Raw genomic sequence first — 27056 nt, forward strand, 5'->3', positions numbered from 1 at the left:
ATGCTTGGCCATATGGAAATTATAACACTCCTACTCTGCATTTACCTGAGTCTCAAATACTCCATAAAAGCAACTTTTCATGTAATGCAATCTCTTCCTGGTGATAAGAATTTATCATGTATTCTGTGTACCTCTGAGCCAGCACAGTAAAATAACAGAACTGAGGCAATGTGATCGAGAAGATTGAGCCCAGGGACTGAGAGGTCCCTATATTTCTAATCTTTACTCCATTATTGTCTTGCTTTGAGGATTAAAGTTTGTACAGTGCTTTGAAAAGTGTAAGGCATTGTAAGTGCTGTCTTTTGTCATCCATACTGGTCATAATTAACAAGAAATGATCGGTGCAATTCAACAACACTTTCCAGTTCTCTGGTAGTCCAGTGATATAGAATTTTGGTTACAAATGCGTCAATTACAGTTTGGCATAGACTTATGGATGTTGGTGATTTTACAGTTTTCACCACGGGATGGCAGTATAATAAGAAGGGAAGTGCTTTATTGCTAGCCAGGATAGAAACAGTAAAGTAGTTTCAGTTGTTGCAAGGAAACTGTACCTTCCTTTTCTGGGAGAAAGATGAGATTGTCCATTGGCAAAGAAATGGTTTCTTCTATTAAATCTAAATGTGTTTTTGTACCTGTTCTGTGTTTCAGAATAGAATTATTTTGTCTGTTAAAAGAGGCTTCCATTACTCTTTTGTAATTTAAAGTTGTTGGTTTTTTGTTTTGCTTTTTTTTTCTTTAAATGTAGCTGGATTTTTTTCCCCCTCCTTCTTTTGAGGTGAGGTTATCTTATTTTCTCGTTGTATTTAGAAGCCATATCCTCCTTCCCTATTTCAAAGGAAGCACTGGAATAGGTTACCTAGGACGGTGGTGGAATCTCCGTTCTTAGAGGTTTTTAAGGCCTGGCTTGACAAAGCCTTGGCTGGGATGATTTAGCTGGTGTTGGTCCTGCTTTGAGCAGGGGATTGGACTAGATGCCCTCCTGAAGTCTCTTCCAACCCTAATATTCTATGATAAAGCAGATTTTTATAGTTTTCATAAAACACTCATGATGGTCCTATCTAAACTGGTTCTCCTTATATGATTGTAACACACTAAATGACCACACACAAGTGGTTGTAACACCTGTTCAGGTTCTGCAAGCACTTTTTTTTTTTTTTTGGGTAGGCTAACCACTGTGGTCTTTCACTGTGCCAGTCCTGGCATAATCTCAATGGTGAAATAGTTCTTCCACTATCACTCCAGAATGCACTGATCACTGCTCAAGTGGTTTATCTGGTTTACTTTTATGTACTGCACTATACAGGAGTCAAACTAGTCAGAAACTGAACCTGAACAAATACTGGTAGTATGATGATCCAGTAAGGCTTATAACACTGCTAGCTTTGGCGCTGGGAGTGAGAAGCACAGAATGGGAATGCTATTAATGGTTCCTGCACAATTCAGGAATCCTAACTGTTTAAATCCCGTAATAATCCAGTGCATTAGCCACACTTACAAAATGGCCCCAAAACAAAATGTTTTTCTGTACACTTTCACCACAACTCTCCACAAAGATTCTTTTACCCCAAGCAGGTGGGCCTCTGGGATTGATTACTTCCAAAGGACAATTGTCACTCTTTCATCTTTATCGTCTGCTGCTACAATTAAGCTAATTCAATATAAAAGAAAGAGCTGTTAGCATGGTTTCTCAGTGAGGTCAGCCCCTGGACTTTGGGTGCTCAATCCACAATCAAAAGTTGTTGGCTTTCAGGAAACAGTGGAAGCCTTGGGGGGGGGGGGGTTAAAGGGGTCTTTTGGGTGGGAGATGTTGGTTAAGGTATAACTTTGGGGAAGGAGTATATTTGTTGTTGCACTGCGTCAATGCTGCATAAGGTTGAGGCTACTGCTTTGTTTTTTATGGTGACTTGACTGATTTATGGTCCTGATTTTTCTAAATACATCCCTGTTGGCATCACCAGTTCCTCCATCACATATCCCAACTACTCATGTACAATCTAGACCTCCTCACCTCTCCAACAGTCACATTCACCCACTAATCTTCTCTGGATCACTAACCCCCACCCATGAGACTTACTTACCTGCAATTGCAGTCTGTACTTCTCCATCCTTATCATATCAATCTCTCTCTGCCCCCTTTTCCATCGTTGAATGAGATGGAGTGACATTTCCTTGTAAAACTTGTAACTATGCAAAACTGATCAAGACTCAGTGCACGATTTAGTGAATATCAGGAAAACTTACTGAAATCAGACTTGCTCAAGCATTATCTTGCCCTCTAGAAGCCAGAGGTCTATAAATGGGTTTCTATTATTAATTATTACTACATGCATTTGTAAACCTGAGAGCTAAAAGACTTGAAGATCTCTGCTCCATCCATAGGAGAAGAGGGGTGAGGTGGGTGGGGAAAAAAGCTAGTATTGAGCCTGCCAGTCTGCATAAATGTTATTCTTCAAAGCATTCCTGTACAGTGTTTTATGTCTGAAGTTTGTTCTGTGTTTTGGAATTGATATGATAGAATATAGTGCATGTGATTATATTTATGTAAGCAGGGAGAAATTATGAGATGTATAAGTGGGTCACCCTGAGCTGAGAAGTAGTGGACTTTGGTTAAGCAGTTTTCAGAGTAGCAGCCGTGGGAGCCAAAATTCAACAGGGAACTTGAGCGGTTTATCTAAGTATTCTACTCTGTTTCCTATTGAGAAATTCTGAATCCTATGGTGCTGACTTTGGGACTAGATGGGGAAGTTTGGGTTGTGGCTTTCACTAGAGTGGAACAATCAGTCTGAGGACAGCTGTCTCCTTGACCTTCCCTGAGTCTAAATTGGATTTATGAGAAAGGCTGGGGCAGGAGAAGGGAAGGGGTTGTTTTCTGAATAAGTTCTGGACCTCAACCAGGCATGCCACTGACTACTGGGTCATCCATAACCCTCAGACACTAAATTTTTTCTAATTTTATTTTATATAAATATATGGTGATTATGGTTTTTCCTCTCAAAGTGGTTTTGATGGTTTCATATTCCCAAGGACTGCTTGGAAATATTTGTGAGTAGGGAAGCAACACTCACAAAGGAGATAGGAACTTAAATTTTAACCCACTCTAAGGCCTGGAAGTGGATCAAGTTTGGCTTGATTGGGGGAAGGGGACAACCTCAATCATTTAATTAAAATCTTAAAAGGAATCCCCCTGGCAGGACTGAAACCAGAACCTTACTACTGCTAATGGCACCTGGTGAGAGGTTACAGATTTATAAGGCATTAGTCAAAGATATTTGAGCATCCATACGCCTGACATGTAACAACATTGCTCATTGGGTAGAGACCTTCAAGGTGATGGTACTTTGAAAAATGGCTATATCGCAAAGTCACCCTCAACAGATCTGCTCCCTGGATGTATGCAGTCATCTACGCTGACTTCTGTGGGGAAAAAAATTACATTTTTACTTTACTGCCATTCATCCTGCAAAGCCAACTTGGTCAAGAGGGGACAACCTGGATTCTGTTCCTTCCTGCATCTCATCAACAGAATTGTTTACTCAGATGCAATGTATTATGCCTGTACACACCACATTGAAGGCAGTAGGGTTTTCACAAGTGGGAATAAATTAAAGACAATGGGATTGCAGAAGTTTAATTTGACTCCCAGGACCTTTATTACAGGTGGTGATGCACAAGAAAGAGAGAACCCTTTTTGACCCAGATCCCACATTCTGTTTGCAGTTAGAAAACACCTTATCTGTAAAACGAATACACTAATTCTGGGAAATCAGAGGCCGTAAACATAGAACACTAATATGCCATTTTTTTGGAGTTGCTTTTCAGAGTGCTTTTCAGACACAAGGCCTGTATTTGTACGTCCCTCACTTTTTCTGTGTGTCTGATCCACTGCCCTCTGTTAGATGAAATGTCGGATTTACAGATACATACACTAGTTCCCTCTTCCAGATGAGTTAAGAGTTTTGCTTCAGTGGTTAGGGGCCTTGTAATGATGCAATACTGGATGGAATTGGACCTGCTCAAATACCTGTTGTCACAAATCGTCACTTTTGGCAAACCAAAGGAGCTGTAACAAGAGATGTCCCCTCACTTTTCCCTGCTTAAGAGGATAAGTGAATAGAAACCCTCATTCTGTTATCTATTGCTGGCCTTCCAGCTTGCGTTGGGCCAGGAGATAAGAATATTGTACTATTTGGTACCTCCACAGGGTATGACCTGAATATAGTGATATAATTCCCCTGAGCAATAAATCTACGTGGTGTCTACAACTGTGCCCCTAGAAAAGGCAGACTTGGTGGACATGTAATACCAATGATCAGCCATTTACTGCCAAAAAGACTGCATTATGTGGTCATTTCCAAGGGAGCAATAGCCTCAAGGCTGCATACCAAAGGAGCTTCTGCAGGCTACCACCTTGGAGCTTAACGTGACTATGATCAAGCCCCTGGTTCGCAGAACAAACTACAACTCTGTATCTCATTATCTTTATCCACAGAAACATTTAGCAGTGTGAATCATGGATGTTAGCTGCCTTGAATGATTAATCAATTTGTAACAAGTGCTTCTGAGGTCTTCAGGGAAAGGTTTTATTATTAAGATGCTGTTTATAACTCCATAGTTAAAAGTTGCAGGCAATGTTTTATTGTAAGATTTCTTATCCCTTCCTCTCTCTCCACCTCTAACTTTTTTAGTTGAAATAGCTATTGGTCTAATTTTTTTTGTCAGTAATAAGTGTAAGAGAATAGTAAAATTCCACTGTTTTTCAGATATATATGATCAAAACTACTTCTATAGCAAAGACAAAAAAAATTCCTTTCATCATTACAAAAAACTTGTATTGGAAGACAAGTTTATTGTGTAAGTTTGAAAATTCACACATCTACACTTGAACGGCAGCCCAATTTTACTGGGACTCTGCCGCCCCAGGATATTCCATATCTTTTAATAGGACACCTGAAATGTTCCAATTTTTAATTTAATCATCCAGAACACCTGCGCTTTTTATAATAAATATTTTTTGTAAAGGCATAATTCTGTAATAGTAGAACTTGCTCTGTTTACCACAAGTAGTTGGTCCAGTGGAACTTCAATGGGAAGAACAAGATTTGGAGTGAAGAGAAAAGTAGACATGATCAAAGCTGTTCTCTTGTTCCAAGTAAATGTCAACACTTCGTACTTCATGATAAATCCAACCAGAATACTACATTAGTTTTAAGAAAATTCTCCATTCCAAGAAATATACATGAGTCACTAAGTCAGAAGTTGACAGGAGCAACACTAGCACACTTTTTTTTTTTAAGTGCACTCTTTGGTATGACTATTTCGCAACCCTAAAAAAGTTGCTATGCAAGCATCCCAATTCTTGATGTTTTTTTTTTAAATAGGGTCCCTTTTAATTTGAATTCATTGTTGTGAATCTTATGACTAATACCCCTCCCCCCCATTCTCTTCACAATGTTGTATTTACATTTTTAAGAATTCTGCAGTGACTGTAATTCAGGAAAGCCATTGTATAATATCCTTGTTGACCAAACAGATTTGTCATCAAGAACTTCAAGCATCTAAACCTGAGACAACAAATGTGTCACTTCAAACTCATTTATTGTCTGAAGTTTTAAGATCAAAGTTCTGTCAGGATATTTTGAGACTCAGTTCTCTACTCCATTCACACCCTAGCCAAACACAGTGGAGTTGGAGGGGTTTGCAGAGAGATGGCTGTGACCCCCTGATCCAGAGCTATTTGGCGCTAAAATAAGTTAAGTATCAGAGGGGTAGCCGTGTTAGTCTGGATCTGTAAAAGCAGCAAAGAGTCCTGTGGCACCTTATAGACTAACAGTCCTGTGGCACCTTATAGACTAACAGACGTTTTGCAGCATGAACTTTCGTGGGTGAATACGAATGCATCTGAAGAAGTGGGTATTCACCCACGAAAGCTCATGCTGCAAAACGTCTGTTAGTCTATAAGGTGCCACAGGACTCTTTGCTGCTTTTATAAAATAAGTTAGTTACTCCTGTGCAGCTCTAACTTACACCGCTAGTGTAAGTTTCCTCAGGGATCTTATGCTAGTGGACGATTGGGAATAGTGGAGTTACCCCTTATATATCTGACCCTACCCCTGGCATATCTTACCTGTAAAGATAGTAGGTACAAAACTTTCAGATAGCAATGGGTTTTTTTTGGGTTTTTTTTTTCAAGTTGGTATAATACAAAGTCTTCTCCAGCTCCCTGAGGTACACTACCAAGTAGAGGGAAATAGTAGCTCCACTCATGTTACTATTAATATTTACATTGCAGTAATGCCCAGCCTTCTCAACCAAGTCATAGCCCCATTGTGCTAGGCATGGTGCAAAGATAGTGTCAGATCTTCTGTTGGCATAAATTAGCACAGCTCCACTGAAATCAACAGAGCTACATTGACTTATACCAGCTCAGGTTCTGACCCATGTAGTGCAATTTCAGGTTAACAGCTAATTTTCCTAAGTTGTAGTGTAGCATTACATGGTCACAGGATATTAAAATAGTTTGCTCTTCTTTTTTTGACAATGTCTTCACATGTACACTTACGTGTCTCTAAGGTTATGTCTACACTGCAATTAAACACCCCTGGTTGGTCTATACCAGTTGGCTTGGGCTAAGGGGCAGTTTAATTCAGGTGTAGACATTCTGGCTTCAGTCAGCCTGAATGTCTACACCACAATTAAACAGCCCCTCAGCCTGAGCCCTGTGAGCCCAAGTCAGCTGGCACAGGTCACCTGTGGTGTTTAATTACAGTGTAGACATATTCTAGTTTTTTGAACTATGCTGTGTTGCACAATTAAAGCTGAACAATCTATGGCATACTGTATTGACCTTATCAGTTGAGATGTAGGTATATTTGCAAAACTGCTTTGTAGTTATTGGTTTTAAGGTCAGAAGGGACCCTGGTGATCATCTAGTCTGACACAGGCCAACAGATTGGAGAGAGCTGGATTTCTACCAATCCAGTTACCAAAGAGCAAAAGCAAAACTTGATTGAACAGGCGGGACCCTGTTGCCTACAGTTCTAATATTCCTTTAAAAACCTCCAATTCTTTTTGATAAACAGGCCCAAGTTCTCATGTACACTAATGTCCCCTTATACTGCTCTGGCCCCTCAGTGCTGACATGAAGTGCTTTGCTGGATTGGGCTCTAATATTTTTATTTATGATTAAGGTATAGTGGTCAAACAATGGGAAGAAAGTAAAACAAGGCCTCTTGCTATTGAGTAGCAGTTCTTGAGTGTTTGTATATGTAAGGATTCAAAAGATCAGTGTGTTTATGGATTTGTCTTGATATACATATTCCCCTAGAGTAGAGAATCCTCACTTCCATCTGCTGGGGCAAGGGAGGAAAGTTTGAATATTTTCTACAGTGGGTTTAACCAAAATTGTGTATATAAGCTTTAAGTATGGATCTTGTATGAATAACGTAAAGGCTTTTACCCAAAAACGTTAGCTGTTGGTTATCATAGCACTGGACTTAATTATTGTCCAAGGGGTCAAAATTAACTACGGGGGAAGTGGTGAAGTAAATGAGGTTCGTTTTGGTTCAGTACTGTAGATTTTTCTGCATCACATGCCTGACTTTGCTGAGAATCTTTAGACTAGAACAGTGGTGCCCAACCTTATTACACAGGAGGGCCACATAAACCTAAGCACAACCTCATGTGGGCCAAACAGATTCTATATATGTTAATAAGACTTAGTCACCTGTATTGATTTTATATTTTAAGTTCAGCTTGTTTTGTATGCATTTAGATGGGTTGTTTCTATGTATAGTATTGTCTGTTTACATCATTTTGGTTTACACAAGTGTGTAAACACAATGACAAAATGCTAATGAATTGGGCATTAGAGTATTGTAGTGAAGCAGGCAGTGGGCCTTATGAAATGTCCAGGCGTGTCCACGGCCCACCAGAGCAAGAAACTATATAATAGTTGCAGAACAGGCCTGCTTTTAAGCATAGTTAAAGACCATATCTTCTTCTTCTACATTGAGTTCTACACTGATGCCAAAAATAAATAGCGGGCAGCTACTTTCAGAAGACAAGAATCTTCATTATACGTTTTGTTTTTTTTGTTTTTTTCCCAGTGTATCTAGTCCTAGATCTTTTTATTAAAGGAAAGAACATTTTTAAAAGTTAAAATGAAAACCAGTTTGTCCTTTCCCAGGCATGTCACATGCATTTGGTCACTGTGGAGACCATATAAAACTACAATATAATGAAACTAGAGGTGATTGAGAGGTCCAAATTATAATGGAGAGGAGAAGTATTCAGCAATATCACTAGAAAACAGGTCTCAGTTTTATACACAGACCAGCTCACTTCAATGTAATGGTCTAAATGAAAAATAAAATAGATCTGTTTCTTGAATAGGCTCTAGTCCTGCAACTGACAGTGAGTGGGCAGATTGCTGAATCTATGCAGGAGCCCTGCTGAAGGCAGGTTCTGTACATGTGCAGAAGTCTCCCTGCTTGACATCAGTTGCCGTCAGGGCCTTATTAGTCTCTTATTTCACTGTTACCTTATTATGGTGAATGTGGATATACAGCTTCAAGAGACTAATGTAGCTTCTTTTCTTGGGAACAAAGAGAAATTTGCTGGGATATGGAAAAAAGACTACAGTGAATAAGTGGACTAGGCCTAACTGTAAAATAGGGCATTGTTTGTTTTCTGACATCCTGCCTAGTGCTGGCCAAAATTGCAGCCCTTTCTTTCAAGTGTATTGGGGCGGGGGAAGGAAGAGAAGGGAAATGAGAGACAGACTCGCAACTAACTTGACAGTTTGAATGTACAATTACGGAGCGTGAAGGTTAAAAAAAACCCCTCTAACCTCATAATGCACAGGTGTGACAGGAAGTGGTTTTCAACCAGGGGTATGCATACCCTTGGGTACACAGAGGTCTTCCAGGGGGTACATTAACTCATCTAGATATTTGCCTAGTTTTATAACACTCCACATAAAAAGCACTAGTGAGGTCAGTACAAACTAAAATTTCATACAGACAATGACTTGTTCATACTGCACATAAGAACAGACATACTGGATCAGACCAAAGATCCATCTAGCCCAGTATCCTGTCTTCCGACAGTGGCCAATTCCAGGTGCCCCAGAGGGAATTAACAGAGCAGGTAATCATCAAGTGATCCATCCCCTGTGCCCATTCCCAGCTTCTGGCAAACAGAGGCTAGGGACACCACCCTGCCCATTCTGGCTAATAGCCACTGATGGACCTGTCCTCCATGAACTTTAGTTCTTCTTTTAACCCTGTTATAGTCTTGGCCTTCACAACATCCTCTGGCAAGGAGTTCCACAGGTTGACTATGTTGTGTGGAAAAAATACTTCCCTTTGTTTGTTTAAAACCTGCTGCCTATTAATTTCATTTGGTGACCCTTAGTTCTTGTGTTATGAGAAGGAGTAAATAATACTTCCTTATTTACTTTCTCCACACCAGTTATGATTTTATAGACTTCTATGATATCCCCCCTTAGCTGTCTCTTTTCCAAGTTGAAAAGTCCCTGTTTTATTAATCTCTCCTCATATGAAAGCCGTTCCATACCCCTAATAACTTTTGTTGCCCTTTTCTGAACCTTTTTCAATTCTAATATCCTTTTTTAAGAAGGGGCATACCATGGATTTATATAGAGGCAATATAGTTTCAGTCTTATCTGTCACTTTCTTAATGATTCCCAACATTCTGTTAGTTTTTTTGACCACCGCTGCACAATGAGTGGATGTTTTCAGAGAACTATCCACAATGACTTCAAGATCTCTTTTTTTCTGAGTGGTAACAGCTAATTTAGACCCCATCATTTTATATGTATAATTGGGATTATGTTTTCCAATGTGCATTACTTTGAATTTATCAACATTGAATTTCTATATACTATACACTGAAATGTAAGTACAATATTTATATTCCAATTGATTTATTTTATACTTCTATGCTAAAAATGAGAATGCAAGTAATATTTCAGTAACAGTGTACCATGACACTTTTTTTTATTTTGATGTCTGATTGTGTAAGCAAGTGGTTTTTAAGGGAGGTGAAACTTGGGGGTATGTGAGATAAATCAGACTCCTGAAAGAGGTACAGTAGTCTGTAAGCTTGAGAGCCACTGAATCGGATGTTCCAAGAGCCAGAGTAGGGCAAAAGAGTGGGGGAAACTGAGGGTATGTCTATATTACAAAATTAGGTCAATTTAATGTCTTTTTTTTTTTTTATAAATCGATTTGATAGTAGATTGTGTGTGTCTCTACTATAGACCATTAAGTCAGCAGAGTGCATCCACAGTATCGAGGCTAGTGTCGATTTTTGGAGCGTTGCACTGTGGGTAGCTACCTCACAGTTCCTGCAGTCTCCGCCGCCCATTGAAATTCTGGGTTGAGCTCCCAATGCCTGATGGGGCAAAAACATTGTCGTGGATGGTTCTGGGTACATATTGTCAGCCCCCTCCCCCCACCCCCCATGAAAGCAATGGCAAAAAATTGTTTCTTACCTTTTTTTCTGGGTTACCTGTGCATATGACATACTACAGCAAGCACAGAGCCCGCTCGGCTCACTGTCACCGTACGTCTGCTGGGTACTGCTGGCAGACATGGTACTGCAGTGCTACACAGCAGCAGCGCCTTGCCTTTGCAAGTTAGCAAAGACGGTTAGCAGCCATATTGTACCGTCTGCTGTTGTCTTCTGGTTCCTCCTGGTCGGCCTCAGTGAGGTCTGTTGGTGGCTCCTGGGCAGACATGGGTGCAGTGCTGTAACAAGGGCAAGGTGAGTGAGGCACTTGCCTCGGGCGCGCAAAGCGGAGGGGCACAGCTTTACCACCCAAGTGGGGCGGAGGGGGTGGGGAAAAGCTGCGATCGGCAGCAATTCAGCGGTGGGTCCCTCAGTCCCTCTCGGAGGGAAGGACCTGCCCCTGAATTGCTGCTGCCGCTTCATTCATTCTTCGGTGGCAATTCGGCGGTGGGTCCTTCCCTCTGAGAGGGACTGAGGGACCCACTGCTGAATTGCTGCTGAAGAGCCTGGAGCCGGCCCTTGCCTCGGGCGCAAAAATTCCTTGTTATGGCTCTGCATGGGTGCTCCTGGCTGGCCCCGCTGAGGTCAGTTGGGGGCACCTGGTCATAAATGGGAGTGACTCCAGGTCATTCCCTTCTTTAAGTTTCATCTAATGAAGATTCAGTCCTGCCTGGAACATCAGGCAAGCCTACCAGAGAGGCAAACAGCTGCTCTGGGTCAGAGCCACAGACATCATCCTGCTTCTATGATGAGCTGCATGCCATTCTAGGGGGTGCCCCATCTCGGTGCTTTCCTCCTGCCCCACCCCTCCCGGGCTACCTTGGCAATTTATCCCCCCATTTGTGTGATTGAATTAATTAATAAATTTGAAACAATGACTTTATTGCCTCTGCAAGTGGAGATCAAAGGGGGGGAGTGAAGGGTGGTTGGCTTACAGAGAAGTACAGTGAACAAAGGGGGTGGGTTTTCATCAAGGAGAAACGAACAGAACTTTCACACCGTGGCCTGGCCTGTCATGAAACTGGTTTTCAAAGCTTCTCTGATGCACAACACATCCTGCTGCACTCTTCTAACCCCCCTGGTGTCTGGCTGTACTTAATCATTTAGTCTGTTAGAATGGAGTTCTGATAGCTTGGATTCGTCTCCCCATACAGTGGTCAGATCCAGTACCTCCCGTCCGGTCCATGCTGGAGCTCTTTTGCGATTCTGGGACTCCATGGTCACCTGTGCTGATCAGCTTGCCACGGTGGCCAAACAGGAAATGAAATTCAAAAGTTTGCAGGGCTTTTCCTGTCTACCTGGCTAATGCATCTGAGTTGAGAGTGCTGTCCAGAGCAGTCACAATGGAGCACTCTGGGATAGCTCCTGGAGGCAAATACTGTCCAATTACATCCACACTACCCCAAATTTGACCCAGCAGGGTCAATTTCATCGCTAATCCCCTCTTTGGGGAGGAGTACAGAAATTGATTTTAAGAGCCCTTTAAGTCGACAAAGATGGCTTCATCGTGTGGATGGGTGCGGGGTTAAATCGATCTAACGCTGCTAAATTTGACCTAAACTCTAGTGTAGACCAGGGCTGAGACAATAGTTGCAGCAGTGCCCTAGGCAGCCAGGAGGGGGTGTATTGGGGCAGTAGCTTTACCACACATTTATTATAAAGAAGAAATTGGTGATATTGAGTTTTAACAGTGGATGTCTCATACTGTGTTTATAACTTCATACAACACCCCCCCCCCCCACCACCTTAAAAACTTTAGGTTGCAAACCTAAGTGCTCGCAACTCAGGAAATTCCTGGATTAAGGTTGTCTCTGCATCATCACATGGTGTTTCTTCTACATAGCCCCTGGCCTTATTCAGAGTACAAGCTTGATGATTAAGGGATACAGGGTTGCAATGTTGCCCAGTTTTGTAATATCTGAGAATTTATTTAAACTCCTAGCTACTGGAGCCGATTCAGTAGGCGAGAACCTCAATTTACTGGTGTGTTTAAATGAAAGTCCCTAGCCCTTACGGCTGTGGAGGAAAGCTTGAAAACAAAAGCTGAGTGAACCTCAAGGTTCAGCAACCTGCAGCCAACTAAAGGGAACCCAATCTATATATTTTTAAAAAAATCTGTTTTCAGAGTCACATCTCATGATTTCTGGGAGCCTGCTGCATGATTTTCTGCCCATTGGAGGTTGGCACTAGCGGGTTGTGGGTCACTGTCTGCTGCGGGCCCTGAGGAGCACAGACTAGCTGTAGTACCGTACAGTGCATGCTAGGCACGCCCCTCTGGCCCCTGGGCCGAGACAGCGGGGAGGGCACAGTCCTTCCACCAGCCAGGGGGTAAGGGAGGCTTCTCAGCGGGCCACTTCCAGCCGCTACGCAGCTGAGCCCCGGGCCCCCTTAGCTTGGGGGTCAGGGCTACGTGCCGGCTTTCCGGGGGGGCGGGCAGCGACCCTTGTGCTGCTCAGTTGGGAAGCAGCGCCGGGGCAGGGAAGCCCCTCCAGCTCCTGCCTACCCTTCTCCTTCCCCCTTTCTGCAGCCCTCGCCTGCTGCTGGCGGCCCCGCCGCGCCTGTCGCCCCTTCCCCGCGGCGGGGTCTGTCAGGCCTGGGTCGCCTCCCCCCCCCGCGCTTGCTGTGGGCAGCGGCAGGGTTAACGCTGAGGAATGCAGCGGCGAGGAATGTGCATGCAGATGAGATGGATGTTAATCTCATGCTAATGAGCGGCGGCGGCTGCTGCCCGGGGCTGAGCCGGGCTCCCCCGTTCCGAACCCAGACGGCGGCTGGGCTCAGCCCGGACCCCTGCGCTGGTGCTGCTGGAGCAGGCGGCGGCAGCAGCAGCCTAGACATGGTGGATTGAACCCGAGCAGGGGAGGAGGGTTTCCTGAGCGATTGCAAGAGACTCTCTGCGCTTCCCCCTCGCCCCCGCCCCCGCCCCAGGCCCGGCTCCGGATCCCCCCCCCCCGTCCTCCGGCTCTACTGGGGGCTTTTCCCGCTTCCCTTCTTTCTTCCTGGCCCTATGGAGCAGCTACCCCCGGCGCCCGACCATGCCTAGGAAAGCGGGGAATGGGCAGCTCCCCTTACCCGATGGCTGGGAGGAGGCGCGGGATTACGACGGCAAAGTCTTCTACATTGACCACAACAACAAGCAGACCAGCTGGATCGACCCCCGGGACAGGTGGGCGCGGACCGAGGGAGGGGAGGCCCGGAGGGAACGGGGGCGAGGGCAGGCGTGGGGGAGACCCGGCAGCCGCAGTGTGAGCCCGGCTGAGAAGCGGCAGCCGGAGCCCCAGGGTGCGGGTAGGTGGGCAGGAGGGTCCCACCCCGTTATATAATGGGAGAGACAAAAGAGGGCAGCCCTGTGGCAGGGGATGAGGGTGGGGGTTATGTGGGGTGGGGATGTGTTGGGACTTGGGGAGGGGTGTGTGTCTTGCGCTCACTCAGATTGGAAGCGGACTGAAGAGGAGTGGGGAAGGGAGAGTGCCTTGGAAACTGAGGCAAACCCCCACAAACAAACGCTGGAAAGGGGGGGCTGGCGAGCGAGTGCCTGTTTATCAAGGAAATCAGCCTGATCCTTTTGGCAGTTCAGTATTTATTGTCTCTCATTGATTTGGTTTCACCTCCTTTTTTTTTTTAAATAGTATCTATTTTGTGATTGATTTATTTTTTGGTGAACCCCACCCTTAATCTTACTAAAAACTAGCTTTCATGCTCTTTACGGTTAATTTATGCAGCCTGTGTGTGTATATAGTTGTAGTTTTATGAAATCTTTCCTTCATGTAGTGTGATATTGAGAATTGGGGACCCATGGATCCCAGGAAAGAAAGAGATTTAAAGATTGAAAGTAGTTAGAATTTACTTCTCTGTCTTCTACAAACTTCTATAACAGTCTTTCCCGAGACGACCCAGAGAAGCAAATGCTAGGCATCCCGCTGATGCTTAAGTATGGTATACTTGGGTCTGAATCACTCAGTTTGTGAAAGTGCAGGGCTGTGGCATTTAAGTCTCCTTTAAACTCAGGTCAGGAAACTCAGCTCCTTGCCCTGAGCTCCATGAACATGCCTGATATTTGTAACCCAAAATGTAGTTTTTATTTCTTTTTGTGAAGAAGCTAAGGCTGCAAGAGCTTTACAGGCCTCATCTATTAAGTAGGCCTCAGCCAAGCTAAATCCTTTCAGTCCCCCACCTAGAGACTGGGATGTCCCCTGCGTTTTTCAGTCCTATATATTTAAACAAGAACCACAAAAGACAAAACTTGGGGGTGGGAGAGAGTAAAACAAACTCAGACCCTCCTAAGGCACCAACTATCTTATGTAAATCTTTCAGTTTTGGAGAGGCTTTTACTTTATAAGCCACTTTTTAAACCTGAGAGCTGTTTTAATTTGTGGCCTAAAAAGTTCTTAAATATAGATTTACTTTGTGCATAGTGCAAGCTATAGCATTATTATGAAGCCTGTTGTAATCCAATTATCAAAAACGTACAAATGGCATTATACATTTATGGCACAAACCATGATGAATTATCCATGAAGGTCTCGGTTTATAGTTTCCTGCTGAAGTTAGAAAAGGCAGTTGTGATGAAGCTAGCTAGTGTCAGCCTTACTGCTTGTTAGATGCATAGTGAAAGTTTTGACAAGCATCATACACAGTCAGGCCTACTTTCCTGATATACATGGTATTGGAATTAACTGTTCTAACACTGGTAACCCTGTTGTTTGACTTCCTTTGCACTTTGAAACAACTTAAATATGTTGTAAATGTCAGTGACATGGTGGTGTTCACAGGACAGTGATATTTGTTGGACCTGTTTAAATATTTGGCTTCTGCAGAAGTTTTAGTAAATATTTTTGACTTCTGATGGTTAAAATGGGGAGTTTTTCAATGTTCCTTGAAGTTAGTGTTTTCAGTTCAGTTTTGTTCTAGATTTGTGTTTACAAAACAAATGACAAGAAAATAGCATAAAGCAAATAGAAAGTCAAATTATGATTGCGGTTATCTATATTACTGCCTTCTGAACAAATTAACACTTTAAAACAAAAGAAACATTTGACACTTATTGTGGATTCTATTGTCCTTAAAATGTTCAGCCATATTTATCCTGTATTTGTGTGATTAGTTTCCTAGTACATTTGAGTCTTTACTCCAATTACTACAGAGTTGTGTTTTTAGTTTTTGTTTTTGTCTTTTGTTTTAAATATGAACTAGAAGAATTACACTTTGTATCTCTCTCATCATGCAGGGATTACTGTAAATTAATTTCTCAAAAAAAAAAAAATCAAGGTGCGAAAGAGGATTTGAAACACAATCAAGCTCCGGAGGCTGGATGTATTTTCTTTAATGAGGACTAATGGAGTGAAGTCCTTGTTAAACAGTGTAGGAGACAGTGTTTGGAGTAACTCTATTAACTCTTGTCAATCTTGTTTCTCACTGTTACAAAACAAATAGAAAGAGGTATGTTGCAGGAGGCACTTGAGATAATCCATAAAATAGTGGATATGGCTCAACTGAAACTGAATTACCTGCATGGAAAAGAGGCTGATTGTCCATGCACTATAAGATTTTAGTATCTGTACATGCAATCAATATTTAGATTGCTGACTATATTTGGAATAGCAGAAATAACTTGTTTGAAATGCCTGTGATTACCTCACTCTGGACTCTATTATGTTGAAAATATAAGTATATTAGAAAAATGCATGTTGATATACTATACAGGACTGATTAGAAAGCTGTCAGAAAAACTAGAATGTGAGCCTCCAGGTTTTTGTCAATACAGCAATGTGTAGATTCTTAATGATCTTGGAATGTATCTAAAACTGTCAAGATGAAGTGCTGAGGTACTGTGGTGGTGATGTACTGGAAAACCTGAGACTGACTTGACAACATACTTATATCTATCCAGCTAGGTATTTTCAATTTATGATTTACATCAGGGAATTGAATAAAATAAAACAGTTGCATAATGGACTTGTGGAATACACTAATACAGGGATTCTCAAATTCTTTCAGAACTTTGGCTAAATCTTAATAAGATACTGTCTCGTGGGCAGCTTCCTTCCCATTTGCAATTCCATAACAGCCTGGGGGAAACCACAGCAATTGCTTAAAGGTAAAAGCAATATTGGGAAAAAAATGTAATACATTTTTAGTTTCTTTGAACTTGATTCAGTAGATGAGAATAGTGGGGGATCCACCGTCTTGTGACTAGGCAACTCTCTGGACCATCAGCAAGTGCTCCCCGGATCACAGTTTGGGAACCTCTTTATTAACAGAGAAAAGCCTAGATGTGTGAAGCTTCTTTTGTGTGGAAACTGACCTGCCAATTGAAAATATTGATGATCCTTCAAAGCTTTGGTGAAACTTGCTTGCATAGGAATATATGCAATTTTTATATACATATATAGTACCAAATTTGGGCTAAGCACATTAGGCACTCCTAGGACAAGATCCCTGCCCCCCCCCCCAAATTTCCAATTTAAAGCCATGTTGATGAGTATATGGATCAGGCCTGCTGACATAATGATTATACTCTGCACTGCAAAGAAGACCTGGAGTCAATTCATGGACCGGGGCTCAGTTTTGCTCACCTCACTTGTGAGTAATCCAGTTGACTTTAATGGTTCTCATATTTGTTGGTGAGAATGATTTGGCCCCTGACTTTTGTACTCTCCAAGTCCATGCATGCTGGAAGTGCGCTAGAGGTACTGTAATACACTCAGCTGCTAAGGGGTTTGGAGTGCTTTGCATTGCTTGGCAGCAACCTTCTCCAAACACTTCAGGAGCTGTGTTGACTTGGCTAGAGGAGACTGGTGGCTAAAAAGCAGGACCTCTAAGGTATGGAGTGTAAAGAGAAGCAAAACTGAGCTGAATTCAAACAGGAATGCAAAGAGCCTGGAAATATTTTTATTATTTAAATCTACAGACTTGACAACCTTGCCTATACTGCTGCTGCTTTTCTAAGCTACAGCAGGCTGAAAACTAACCAGTTTTCTCAGTTCCACTGCTGCTATTTAGAAACTATTAGGCAACAGTGAAATAAACACAAACCATGTCAGTTTCACTCTGCCTCAGCTTGGAAAGATGTGAAAAGCTGCACAGACCAGCTGTTGACTGGGGAGGAAGACCAAAGTAAGAGGTGGGAGAGGGATAGAAGAACACACATTTCCCTCCTAGTCCCTTTATATTCGTTAAGAGACTGAGGCAAGGGCAGAGTAGAATAGCCTAGAGTAGAAGAGAAGGAAACAGTGAAAATATGCTTCTGTTCTGCAGCAGCCAACAGATGTTGGAAGGGCTTCACATTTATTAGACACCTCATTGGAGGCTAGCATGAATGGTGGAGCTGCAAGGAGGGCTTAGCGACAGCAGCTAAATAGGAATCTCAGCTCCCTCCAGTTTCCAGAAGTTGGATGGTGCTGGATTTCTCACCAGGGTAGTGGGTCTCCTTGTGTTTTGTATTGGTTTCTGGGCAGTTAAGTGTCAGGTAAATTTTGCATACCCTTGTAGTGACTGCCAGTCACCTTTAACAGATATCCTTCTAGTCATTTGCATAAAATGAGTTCCATATAATAAAATCTGCTATCACAATTGGCTCTGATAGATACACTTATCAACAATCTCAGCAGAATTTCAGGGAATGAATTAGCATGCGGGCTGAACTGCCCCTCCTCTTCTTTGCCTCTTGTAGAGTTGGTGGAATGTATCTCTAGAGAATTTACAGATTACTTTATCAAAGCAGTGATAGATTTATTGTGTTGTGGTGTTTGCCTATTAGAGACTGCTCTAGAAATATCCTGTCTGCATAACCAAAACAAGGGTTTGAAATATTTACCAGACAGCTAGTAGCTAGAGGGATAAACCTGCTAGTTAGAGGTAGGTGTGAAATACAGTTATCTTGTGAACCACTGAAGTGGAGAAGAAGTCCAGTTCTCCTTGCTTCTACCAGCTTCTAGGATGGAGAGGGTACTGGGATTTTTACTGGGGATCCCCAAATCCTCAATGGTGCCATTTTGGGGTTCTAGCTAGGAGACACTGTGGACATTAAAAGCTCTATTCCTTCTCCACATGGAAGGGACAAGGAGCTTTATTATTTCTTGTATTACCTAGGGGGCCTTGTCATAGACCAGGACCCCATTATGTCAGGTGCGCTACAAACACAACAAAAAGACGATCCCTGCCCCAATCTTTTTGTCTCTTCTCTGTCCCTCTGGCAATTCCTGGTTGCTATCCTATGAATAGCAGGGGGCATAGAAGGGACAGGATATGGGGAGACCTGAAGCTGCAGCTGCTTGAGGAGTGGAGCTTGCTGCTCAGACATATGTTACAGGAAGGCTGGGAAGGAGGTATGATTAGAGGTGGAAGAGGAGGCACGGGCATAGAGGTAGCTGGGGTACAGTGCAGGCAAGAGCTTTTGGGAAGATCCGAGTATGGACCCCAGGCAAGAGAGCTATTTGGATGGGGGCAGAGTCAGAGGACAGAAGTACCTAGTGGATCTGTTCGTCACAGAACTAAACAATGGGCGGGTCTACACTGGGGCGGGGGAGAATCGATCTAAGATACCGAACTTCAGCTATGTGAATAGCGTAGCTGAAATCGAAGTACCTTAGATCGAATTACTTACCGTCTTTCACGGCGCGGGATCGACGTCCGCGGCTCCCCATGTCGACTCCGTACTGCCATTTGCGTTGGTGGAGTTCCGGAGTCGACAGGCGCGTGTTCGGGGATCGATATAACGTGTCTAGATGAGACGCGATATATCGATCCCCGAGAAATCGATTGCTACCCGCCGATCCGGCCGGTAGTGAAGACGTACCCAATGTTATCACAGATAAATTAAATGACTTTCTGTTCGCATGTGAAGAGTTTAGTGTCTGAGGTGCTATGAAAATGTATTTGCATGTGAAACTTGGGGGTTGTGGTGGTGATGATTCTTTAACTGCAACGGCCTGAATTTTTTTTTAAAAAGGTAAATTTTAACTTTGACTAAAAAAAGGTGGAAAGTTCAGTTGTCCTTTGAAGAGTTGTGGTGTAAAATTTGGAGACTAAGTCATTAAACTATGAAATATAGGAATTTTAATACTGTGTTAAGTACAAATCTCAACATGATCTTTACCATGGAGTCACTAGAGTAACTCTATTAAATAAATCTTCTGTATACTAAGGTACAAATGACCTGTTCTGGTAGTGAAGAGGAGGAGTATGCAGCAGATCATCTGACACACCAAGTTGTACAATTTTTCTATAAACCATTCTACTGAGGCAGATCATTTGGCATCTAACCCTGTTAGTGTGGTTCCTGACTTGCTTCAGTCTACATGCTAGCACTCCATCTTCCTTTACTCTTACCCCAAATAACTAGGTTCCATCCGTTCCTTCATGACCTCTCCTGCTTATAACCAGTGTAGTGTGCTTCCTGTGAAACTCCCTAGTCCCTCACTCTGGTTTCAGTGGAAGTCTGGGAACTCCTTTCTCTGTCTGATTGCAGGGTTTTTCTTTTAAAGAAACCTGCCTGGTGCAGGAATTGAACCCGCAATGCTGCTTATCCTGCCTTCTGCAGGATTATGAAATGAAGTGCGAGGCAGAATTCTAATATTATGTGGTACTATGATAGCATCAGCCAGTATTGCAGAACAGCAGTGTTTTTGTTTTCCATGTGTGTGGTATGCACACTTTTTAAAATATTGGTATTTGTTTACCATAATTGAAATACTATGGTGACTCTTGCCTAGGAGTGTTACCCCTTATATCTTTAATGACGATAGAACCCAACTTTTCTCCAATCAAAACAGCTAAAGTTGACTAATCAAAAGATGCTGGAGTGTGTCCACTTATGTATGCAAGGTAGTGGCTAGGGGAGAGGATTGTCAGTTTCTATCCCCGGCCCTGCCACTGACTTCCTATGTGACTATGGGCAAGTTGTCAAAAAGTAACTGCACGATTAAAAAAAGTAATAGAATACTATTCATTTATTTAAGTATTTTTGAATGTTTTCTATATTTTCAAATATATTGATTTAAATTACAGCATACAAATGTTTAGCATATCTGGCATGTAATTACCTTGCAATGCCGGCTACAAAAGTGCCATGTAAATGCCTATTCTCACTTTCTGGTGACATTGTAAATAAGAAGAGGGCAGCATTATCTCCCTTAAATGTAAACAAACTTGTTTGTCTTAGCGATTGGCTGAACAAGAAGTAGGACTTGTAGGCTCTGAAGCTTTACATTGTTTTGTTTTTGAGTGCAGTTATGTAACAAAAATCTACATTTGTAAGTTGCACTTTCATGACAGAGATTGTACTACCATACTTGTATGAGGTGAATTGAAAAATACTATTGCTTTTGTTTTCATTTTTGCAGTACAAATATTTGCAAGCAAAAATAATATGCACTTTGATTTCAATTACAATACAGAATATAATATATGAAAATGTAGAAAACATCCAAAATATTTAATAAATTTCAATTAGTATTCTATTATTTAACAGTGTGATTAAAACTGAGATTAATCATGATTAATTTTTGAGCTAATCGTGTGAGTTAATTGCGATTAATCGACAGCCCTATTCAGAAGCATAAATATAATTATTAATAGCTTTGTATAATGTCTGTTTAAAGTTGACATCAATAAGAGATGCGAGTCTGATTTTCATAAACAGGGTTTTCAAACAAATACTGATGTCATAGCAAGAGAGTAAGGCCCTGATCTGGCAATGTGGTTTGTGCAGGTGGGCCTCTATGCACATGCAGTATACCTCCATAAGGCCATCAGGGGTCTGCCTGTGCCAATTAGGCTGCATGATCATGGCCAAAATTATGTAGGGCTTGACCCAGGGGATATTGAATTGGTTTCCATATTACACAGGTTTAATAGGAAGTTCATTTGTGAAAAATGGTTTACTAAGCAGGGAAGGTGAAGTGGTTGGGACTGGATGAAATATAACTTTCTGGGATGGAGGGAGTGGTACCTCTAATGAACTTAATAGATTTTGAATAAATAGTTAAGTAATTTTATAACCATTGGTAACCATAGAACACAGCCTCACAGAGGGAGTGTACTGCATTTGCATTTGAGATGTATGAGGTATGAAACTTCCTTGTTGAAAACAAACATGCCGTTTAGTTCACAGTTTGCTGTTACCCAAAGTTGTTAAAGGAGAAATCCATAAGTTGTGTGTGTCATTCCTTTTAGTTAAATGTGTGTTATCAATTGGGTTTTGATCTAATTTTTAAACATTTCACTTGCTACCACAGATTGTATTATGTGCTCTATGCTAGGCACTTCTTTGTTTCTACACATTCTTACTTAGTACAAGATCCAGTAGCTTGATTTAAAACTTTTTTTTTTAAAGATATGAGAAAAATGCACTGACTCATGAGCATCGAGGAAGCTTTGGACTATAGAAGTAATTTCTTTCAGGACATAATGAGTGGATGTGGATGCATAATTACTACATTACTGTAGTGTTTTATATTTAGAAATTTGGAAAATAAATGTTTAGGCTTTGAGCCTGTGTTGAGAGCACGGGCTTTTGCCTATTCTCAATACAGTATTGGGTTCTGAGATGACACAAACCAAACAACCCCACGGTGCCTAGACTTGCCTGTGGACATAGTGCAGTCAGTGTTTTTCAAGACCAGTTTTGTTTCTCATCCAACATGTCCAAAAATCAGTCCTCTTCAACTCCATTCTGGTTGTACCTTCTCTGTTGTATTTCTATTAATCTTGTAAAGCATCTTGGGGTACAGTTGGCAGGATCTGGGCTTTATTTTCCCATGACTGTTTATGCAAACCACTTGAGCATGTATGTAACTTAACTCACACAAGTTCTTCCATAGAAGTCAATGGGACTACTCATGTGAGTATATTATGCACATGCTTTAATGTTTGCAGGATCAGGCCTAACTTGTATTGTATTTTAATTGTTTATGCAGATTAGACACTTTTGTATAAAAAAATTACTTTCTCTAACGAGAGAATGGCTTGATGGTGAAAGAGTAGACATGGTCAAATCTTCAGAGCTTTGACTCAGATTTCATCTTTCTAAAGTAAACAAATGAGTTAAATTTCCTGAGGTTGAATGCAGAGCTCAGATGAGAATCCAAAAACTGAGGTCCTTCCTGGTTGTTCTGCAAAAATGTTAGATTTAAACTTTTTTTATTAAAGCTAATGTTAAAATTGTCTCCTACACAGGTTAAAGAAAGAGTATCTGTACATCTGGGTATAGTGCCAGATAGCAATTGTGAAAAAACAGGACAGGAGGTGGGAGGTAATAAGCACCTATATAAGAAAAAGTCCCCAAAAATGGGACTGTCCCTTTAAAAACGGGACATCTGGTCACCCTAAGTGCTTAAATTGTCCAAAAGTACAAAGGTTGGCTTGAAAGTCATAAAATACATAGAGTACAAAATCAGCAACATTCCAAATTAAGGTTAATAAATTTAACTACTAAGGCACTCAGTAAGTATAAGGGCTTGCCCTGATGTCCTTGACCAAAAAGTGCCCCGACCCTCCCTCCCTCTCCTTACGTTGTTGTGAAGTGTATCAAATGACTTCCTCTTGCCTCAGTGTGACTGCCTCCAATAGTAATGTTTATATGGCTTGTGAAGTGAGCTTAGATCCATTGGGATGGAAAGCGCTTCCTGTGTAAAATGCATTCCACTGTAACTGAAGCAAATGACTGTGCTGTACACAAAGATACGTGAATTAGGTAACAATCTGGCATGAAGCGAAGATCTTTTTAACATCTGTATTGCAAGCATTGCAAAATATAAAATGAACTGTTTATACATTTACAGTTGTCCTAGTGAATGGTGGAATGTTGTGGAAATAATCATCTGACATGCTTACAGAACATTCTTCACATAGTATTCAAATGATTAGAGAAATTATGGGATGCAGCAGAGCAGCCAAGCATTGAGCTGTTTTAGTCAGACATTGTGGTTTACTATTGTGGTAAGTGAGACACACTACATAGCAGCTCACATAGTAAACAGATGACTTGTTCTAAATTGCTCAACCTCAGGTATATTTTTTTTCCCATTTAGCTTGTTCTCTGTTTATCATTCCTAAACCTCTCCTTTTGTACTTTCCCTTTTGGTCTCATAGCTTGATACTGCTAGTGAACAAAAGTTTGAGGTTCGCTAGGTGATCATATTATGCTTACTAAAGTATAGAAGTTGGATTGCGTATAGCAAAACAGAACATTTGGAGTGATATGGCTTACTTTTTGTTGGATCTGTTTCCTTACTTACATTGCTAGTTGCTATCCATTGTTCTCCTTTGCTTGCTAGGTGCTGTAATCCATATAAAAGATCCATGGATTTCTGCAAATTTCTGCTCAGAACCTGCCTGACCTCTTCATTGGGAATACATCCAAACTATTGAAGGTTTCATTTCCCAGACACACAGATTTAGCATGAAGAATTTACCTGGCTTGGAGAACAGAGTGTAATTTTTTTTCTTTTTACTTTCACTCTGCCCAATTTCTGTTTTGATTCATTAATTCTGGAAAGTGCCCTCTGAAGCAATGTAGGCAGTTTAAACAACAGAAGTTGGTGCTAGAAATAGATTAGCTGTCACAGAGATGTGTGACCTGCACCCAGGGGCCTGTATCCGGCTGGGCAAAATAAATAAATAAATAAATCTGATCTTCCATAGAGGAAGTGGAATTATGTGCCACTGTTCAACAATCCTTCCCCCGCTTCTCTTTTCTGTTCTGTTCTAGCTCAGTGATTTGAGCAATGAGCTGAAGCTGTTCATTTTAGGAGAGCTCCTCTTCCCCCTGTTAAGCCTACCAGAAACTTTTGGTGAACATACTCATTGGATGTCCCTAATGTTGAGCAATGGCCATGTTTCTCATGTGGCCCTCTAAATGGGAGGGCTGCCCAGACATATTGAGAAAATGGGCTTCGGACCTACCGAGAGAATGCCACTTGCCTGTCATCTTGACTTCCAGGAAGAAATCTGTTTGTTTTAAAGGTAATCTTGTAACAATCTTATTTTAATATTTGAGATTTTTGGATACCAGACTTTAAAAATGACTAAAATTGAACTTCACTTTAATGCTGGATGCTCATTTTTGTAGGAGTTTCTTTGCCATTGAAGTTTACCTCCATAATAGATATAAAGGTAACAGCTTTGATCTTGTCCTGAAGGACTTATCTTCTATATGTACTAATTCAATCCTTAGGATCTGTCTACATTCAGTAGTGGATTACCGCATGGGCCCCGGTCACTGTATGGCTCTGCAGGAGCGCTGGCACTCTGGCCCTTGCCCCCTGCTCCTCCTCCTCCCCTCAGTCCTGCTCCTCTTCTTCCCTCTGAGGCCCCATCCCCTGGCCAGACCAGAAGACAGAGCCTGTGGTAGAGTGAGCATATTCCCCCTGCCTGGAGCTGGCCCGAGCTCCCGCTCCCTCCCCTCTCCGTCTGGAGCTGGCCTGAGCCACTTGCTCAAGCCCATTCCTTCCCTGTGCAGGACTGGCCCAAGCTCCTCCACCCCCCCCCCCACCCCTAGGTGATCAGTTGGCAAGAGCAAATGGGACAAATGCCCAGTTTTGCCAAAATGTTGGGACATCCGGGGCAAAAAGGGGAAATATAGTTATCCTAGGCCAGGGGTCCCCAAACTTTTTTTCGTTTGTGCCTCTCATACCAGGTTCTTCCCCACCCCCTGGGAGCGGGAGCCAGAGCCAGGAGCAGGTGCTAGGTGTCGCATTGGGACTGGGGGCTGCGGTCGGGAGCCAGGAGCGTGGCCACGACCAGGAGCAGATCTGGGGCTTGGGGCAGGGTTGGGTTGGGGCCAGAGAGGAACTGGGGGCAGAGCAGGGCTGGGTGGTGCTCTCCCCCCAACATTCCTCTTGTCCCCCGAAGGGGGCATGCGCCACAGTGACTGTGGGGCCTTGGGGAAAGTGGAGGAGCAGAGTGTGGAACTCCGTGGCTAGGGTGGGATGTGCAGGGGCCCAAATGTTCTTTGTGCCCAGGGCCCCAATAAATCTTAATCCACCTCAGCCTGTGCTACAGCAGTACAGCTGCATCTATGCCACTGTAGTGTAGATACTTGCTACAGCAATGAAAGGGATTTTTCTATTGCTGTAGTAAATCCACTCCCTCTGAGGCAGTAGGTAGCTAAGTCAACCTAGTGGTATCTGTACTCGGGCTTAGATTGTCTTAACGTTGTACCCTTGGGAGATGTCATTTTCACACCCCTGAGTCACATAGCTAGGTCGACCTAAGTTTTAGCTATAGGTCAGGGCTTAGGCTATCTGCTGAGATTGCCAACCATGATGTAATTGTAATGGTGTTTTTTGAGGCTTGGATCCTTGTCAGTTAGGAAGTGGGTAGACTATCTGCTTGTTTCATGGTGGTCTCCAAACAGTTGTTGGATAGTGACTTTTGGTTGGAAAGGTGGATTTGAACCAGTGATCTAGAGAGACTGCTCCAGATCCCATTACTAATGCCTTAAACAATTCAGTCCACCTGGGAATAGGCTTTCTGTTTGAAAGAGTTTGCAGTGTCATAGATACCACACTACTAAAATGAAGTGCTGTTATGCTATTTCTGTCATATCCATAGAAGTGGGGAGAGGATTTGCTGAGCTGCAGTGGAATTTTTTTTTCTTCTTCCAAGAAGTGATAAGATATATTCAGAAAGTCTGCTTTGTGATTGTCTGAAGGTTTTTAGGCACCTGGGCATCCTTAGTGTGCCACAGACCTGAAATGAAGTTGAACAGAATCAATGGTGTCTAAGATGTGTGAAATTTAATTTATTATAATATGCCACTTGTGTACTGACAGACTAAGGTGTTGTAAAGCTAATCACTGGTTTTAAATAACACCAAATGCAAACAGTGTTAAAAAGGTACTTGCATAGAATGTACAGTTGAAATAACGGTCAACTAGTATCTGTGCTGGGTATTTGGATGATAGATGAAATATCAGATATCCAGAAACAATATCCATTGTGCAGTAAGGATGGCTCTTGAGCAGAAAATGTTTTTAATTAGAAAGAGTCATCTTTAGTACATTCAGGAGTTTTTAATGTTAAAAAGGTGTTTTGGTTTTTTTGCTGACTTCTCTTGAAGATATTATGATAAAGGTGAAAGTACGTCTATGTGGCATATCTTTCAGGAAGTGGCTCTATTACCAGACTTGGGTCAGTCTGCAAAAAGTCAGTTAGCTCTTATGTGATTAAGTGTTAACCTCAAATCTCACCATTCTTGGATCCAAATGCAAAGCTCTACTTCAACCTTGACTTCCCAAATAACACACAGTCTACCATCTTAATAAATTAAGAAAACACAGTTTAACCATAGAGAGGGGAATAACGTAAACAACATATGACAGATGTTAACCATTAGTTTTTCTCATTGGAATGCTCTCTGATAGCACAATCTGAGACCCTGAATGGAAAAAAATACAGTAGGCATAAGAGACTTAATTGTGATATTTGGAATTGTTCATTTAGCAGTTTATGGGCCAAGTGAAATCCTGTTAAGACTTTCAGAGCTTGAGCCTGAAAAAACATTTTCTCTTTAACTTTTT

General features: G+C 42.0%; 1 protein-coding gene across 2 annotated transcripts in view; it reads left to right on the forward strand.

Annotated features, from left to right (window-relative positions):
• The first annotated feature begins 13224 nt into the window (after positions 1-13224).
• The window catches only part of WWC2 (WW and C2 domain containing 2), a 145750-nt gene continuing 131918 nt past the window's right edge, over positions 13225-27056 (forward strand). Inside the window, exon 1 of one of the 2 annotated variants that reach the window (XM_045018988.1) lies at positions 13225-13699. In XM_045018988.1, the coding sequence (XP_044874923.1) occupies positions 13569-13699 (131 nt within the window). In that variant the 5' untranslated portion in view covers positions 13225-13568. The remainder of the gene's footprint in view (positions 13700-27056) is intronic. The other variant, XM_045018989.1, reaches the window with a different exon arrangement.

The sequence above is a fragment of the Mauremys mutica genome, chromosome 5 (genome assembly GCF_020497125.1).
Source record: "Mauremys mutica isolate MM-2020 ecotype Southern chromosome 5, ASM2049712v1, whole genome shotgun sequence".
Lineage (NCBI taxonomy): Eukaryota > Metazoa > Chordata > Testudines > Geoemydidae > Mauremys > Mauremys mutica.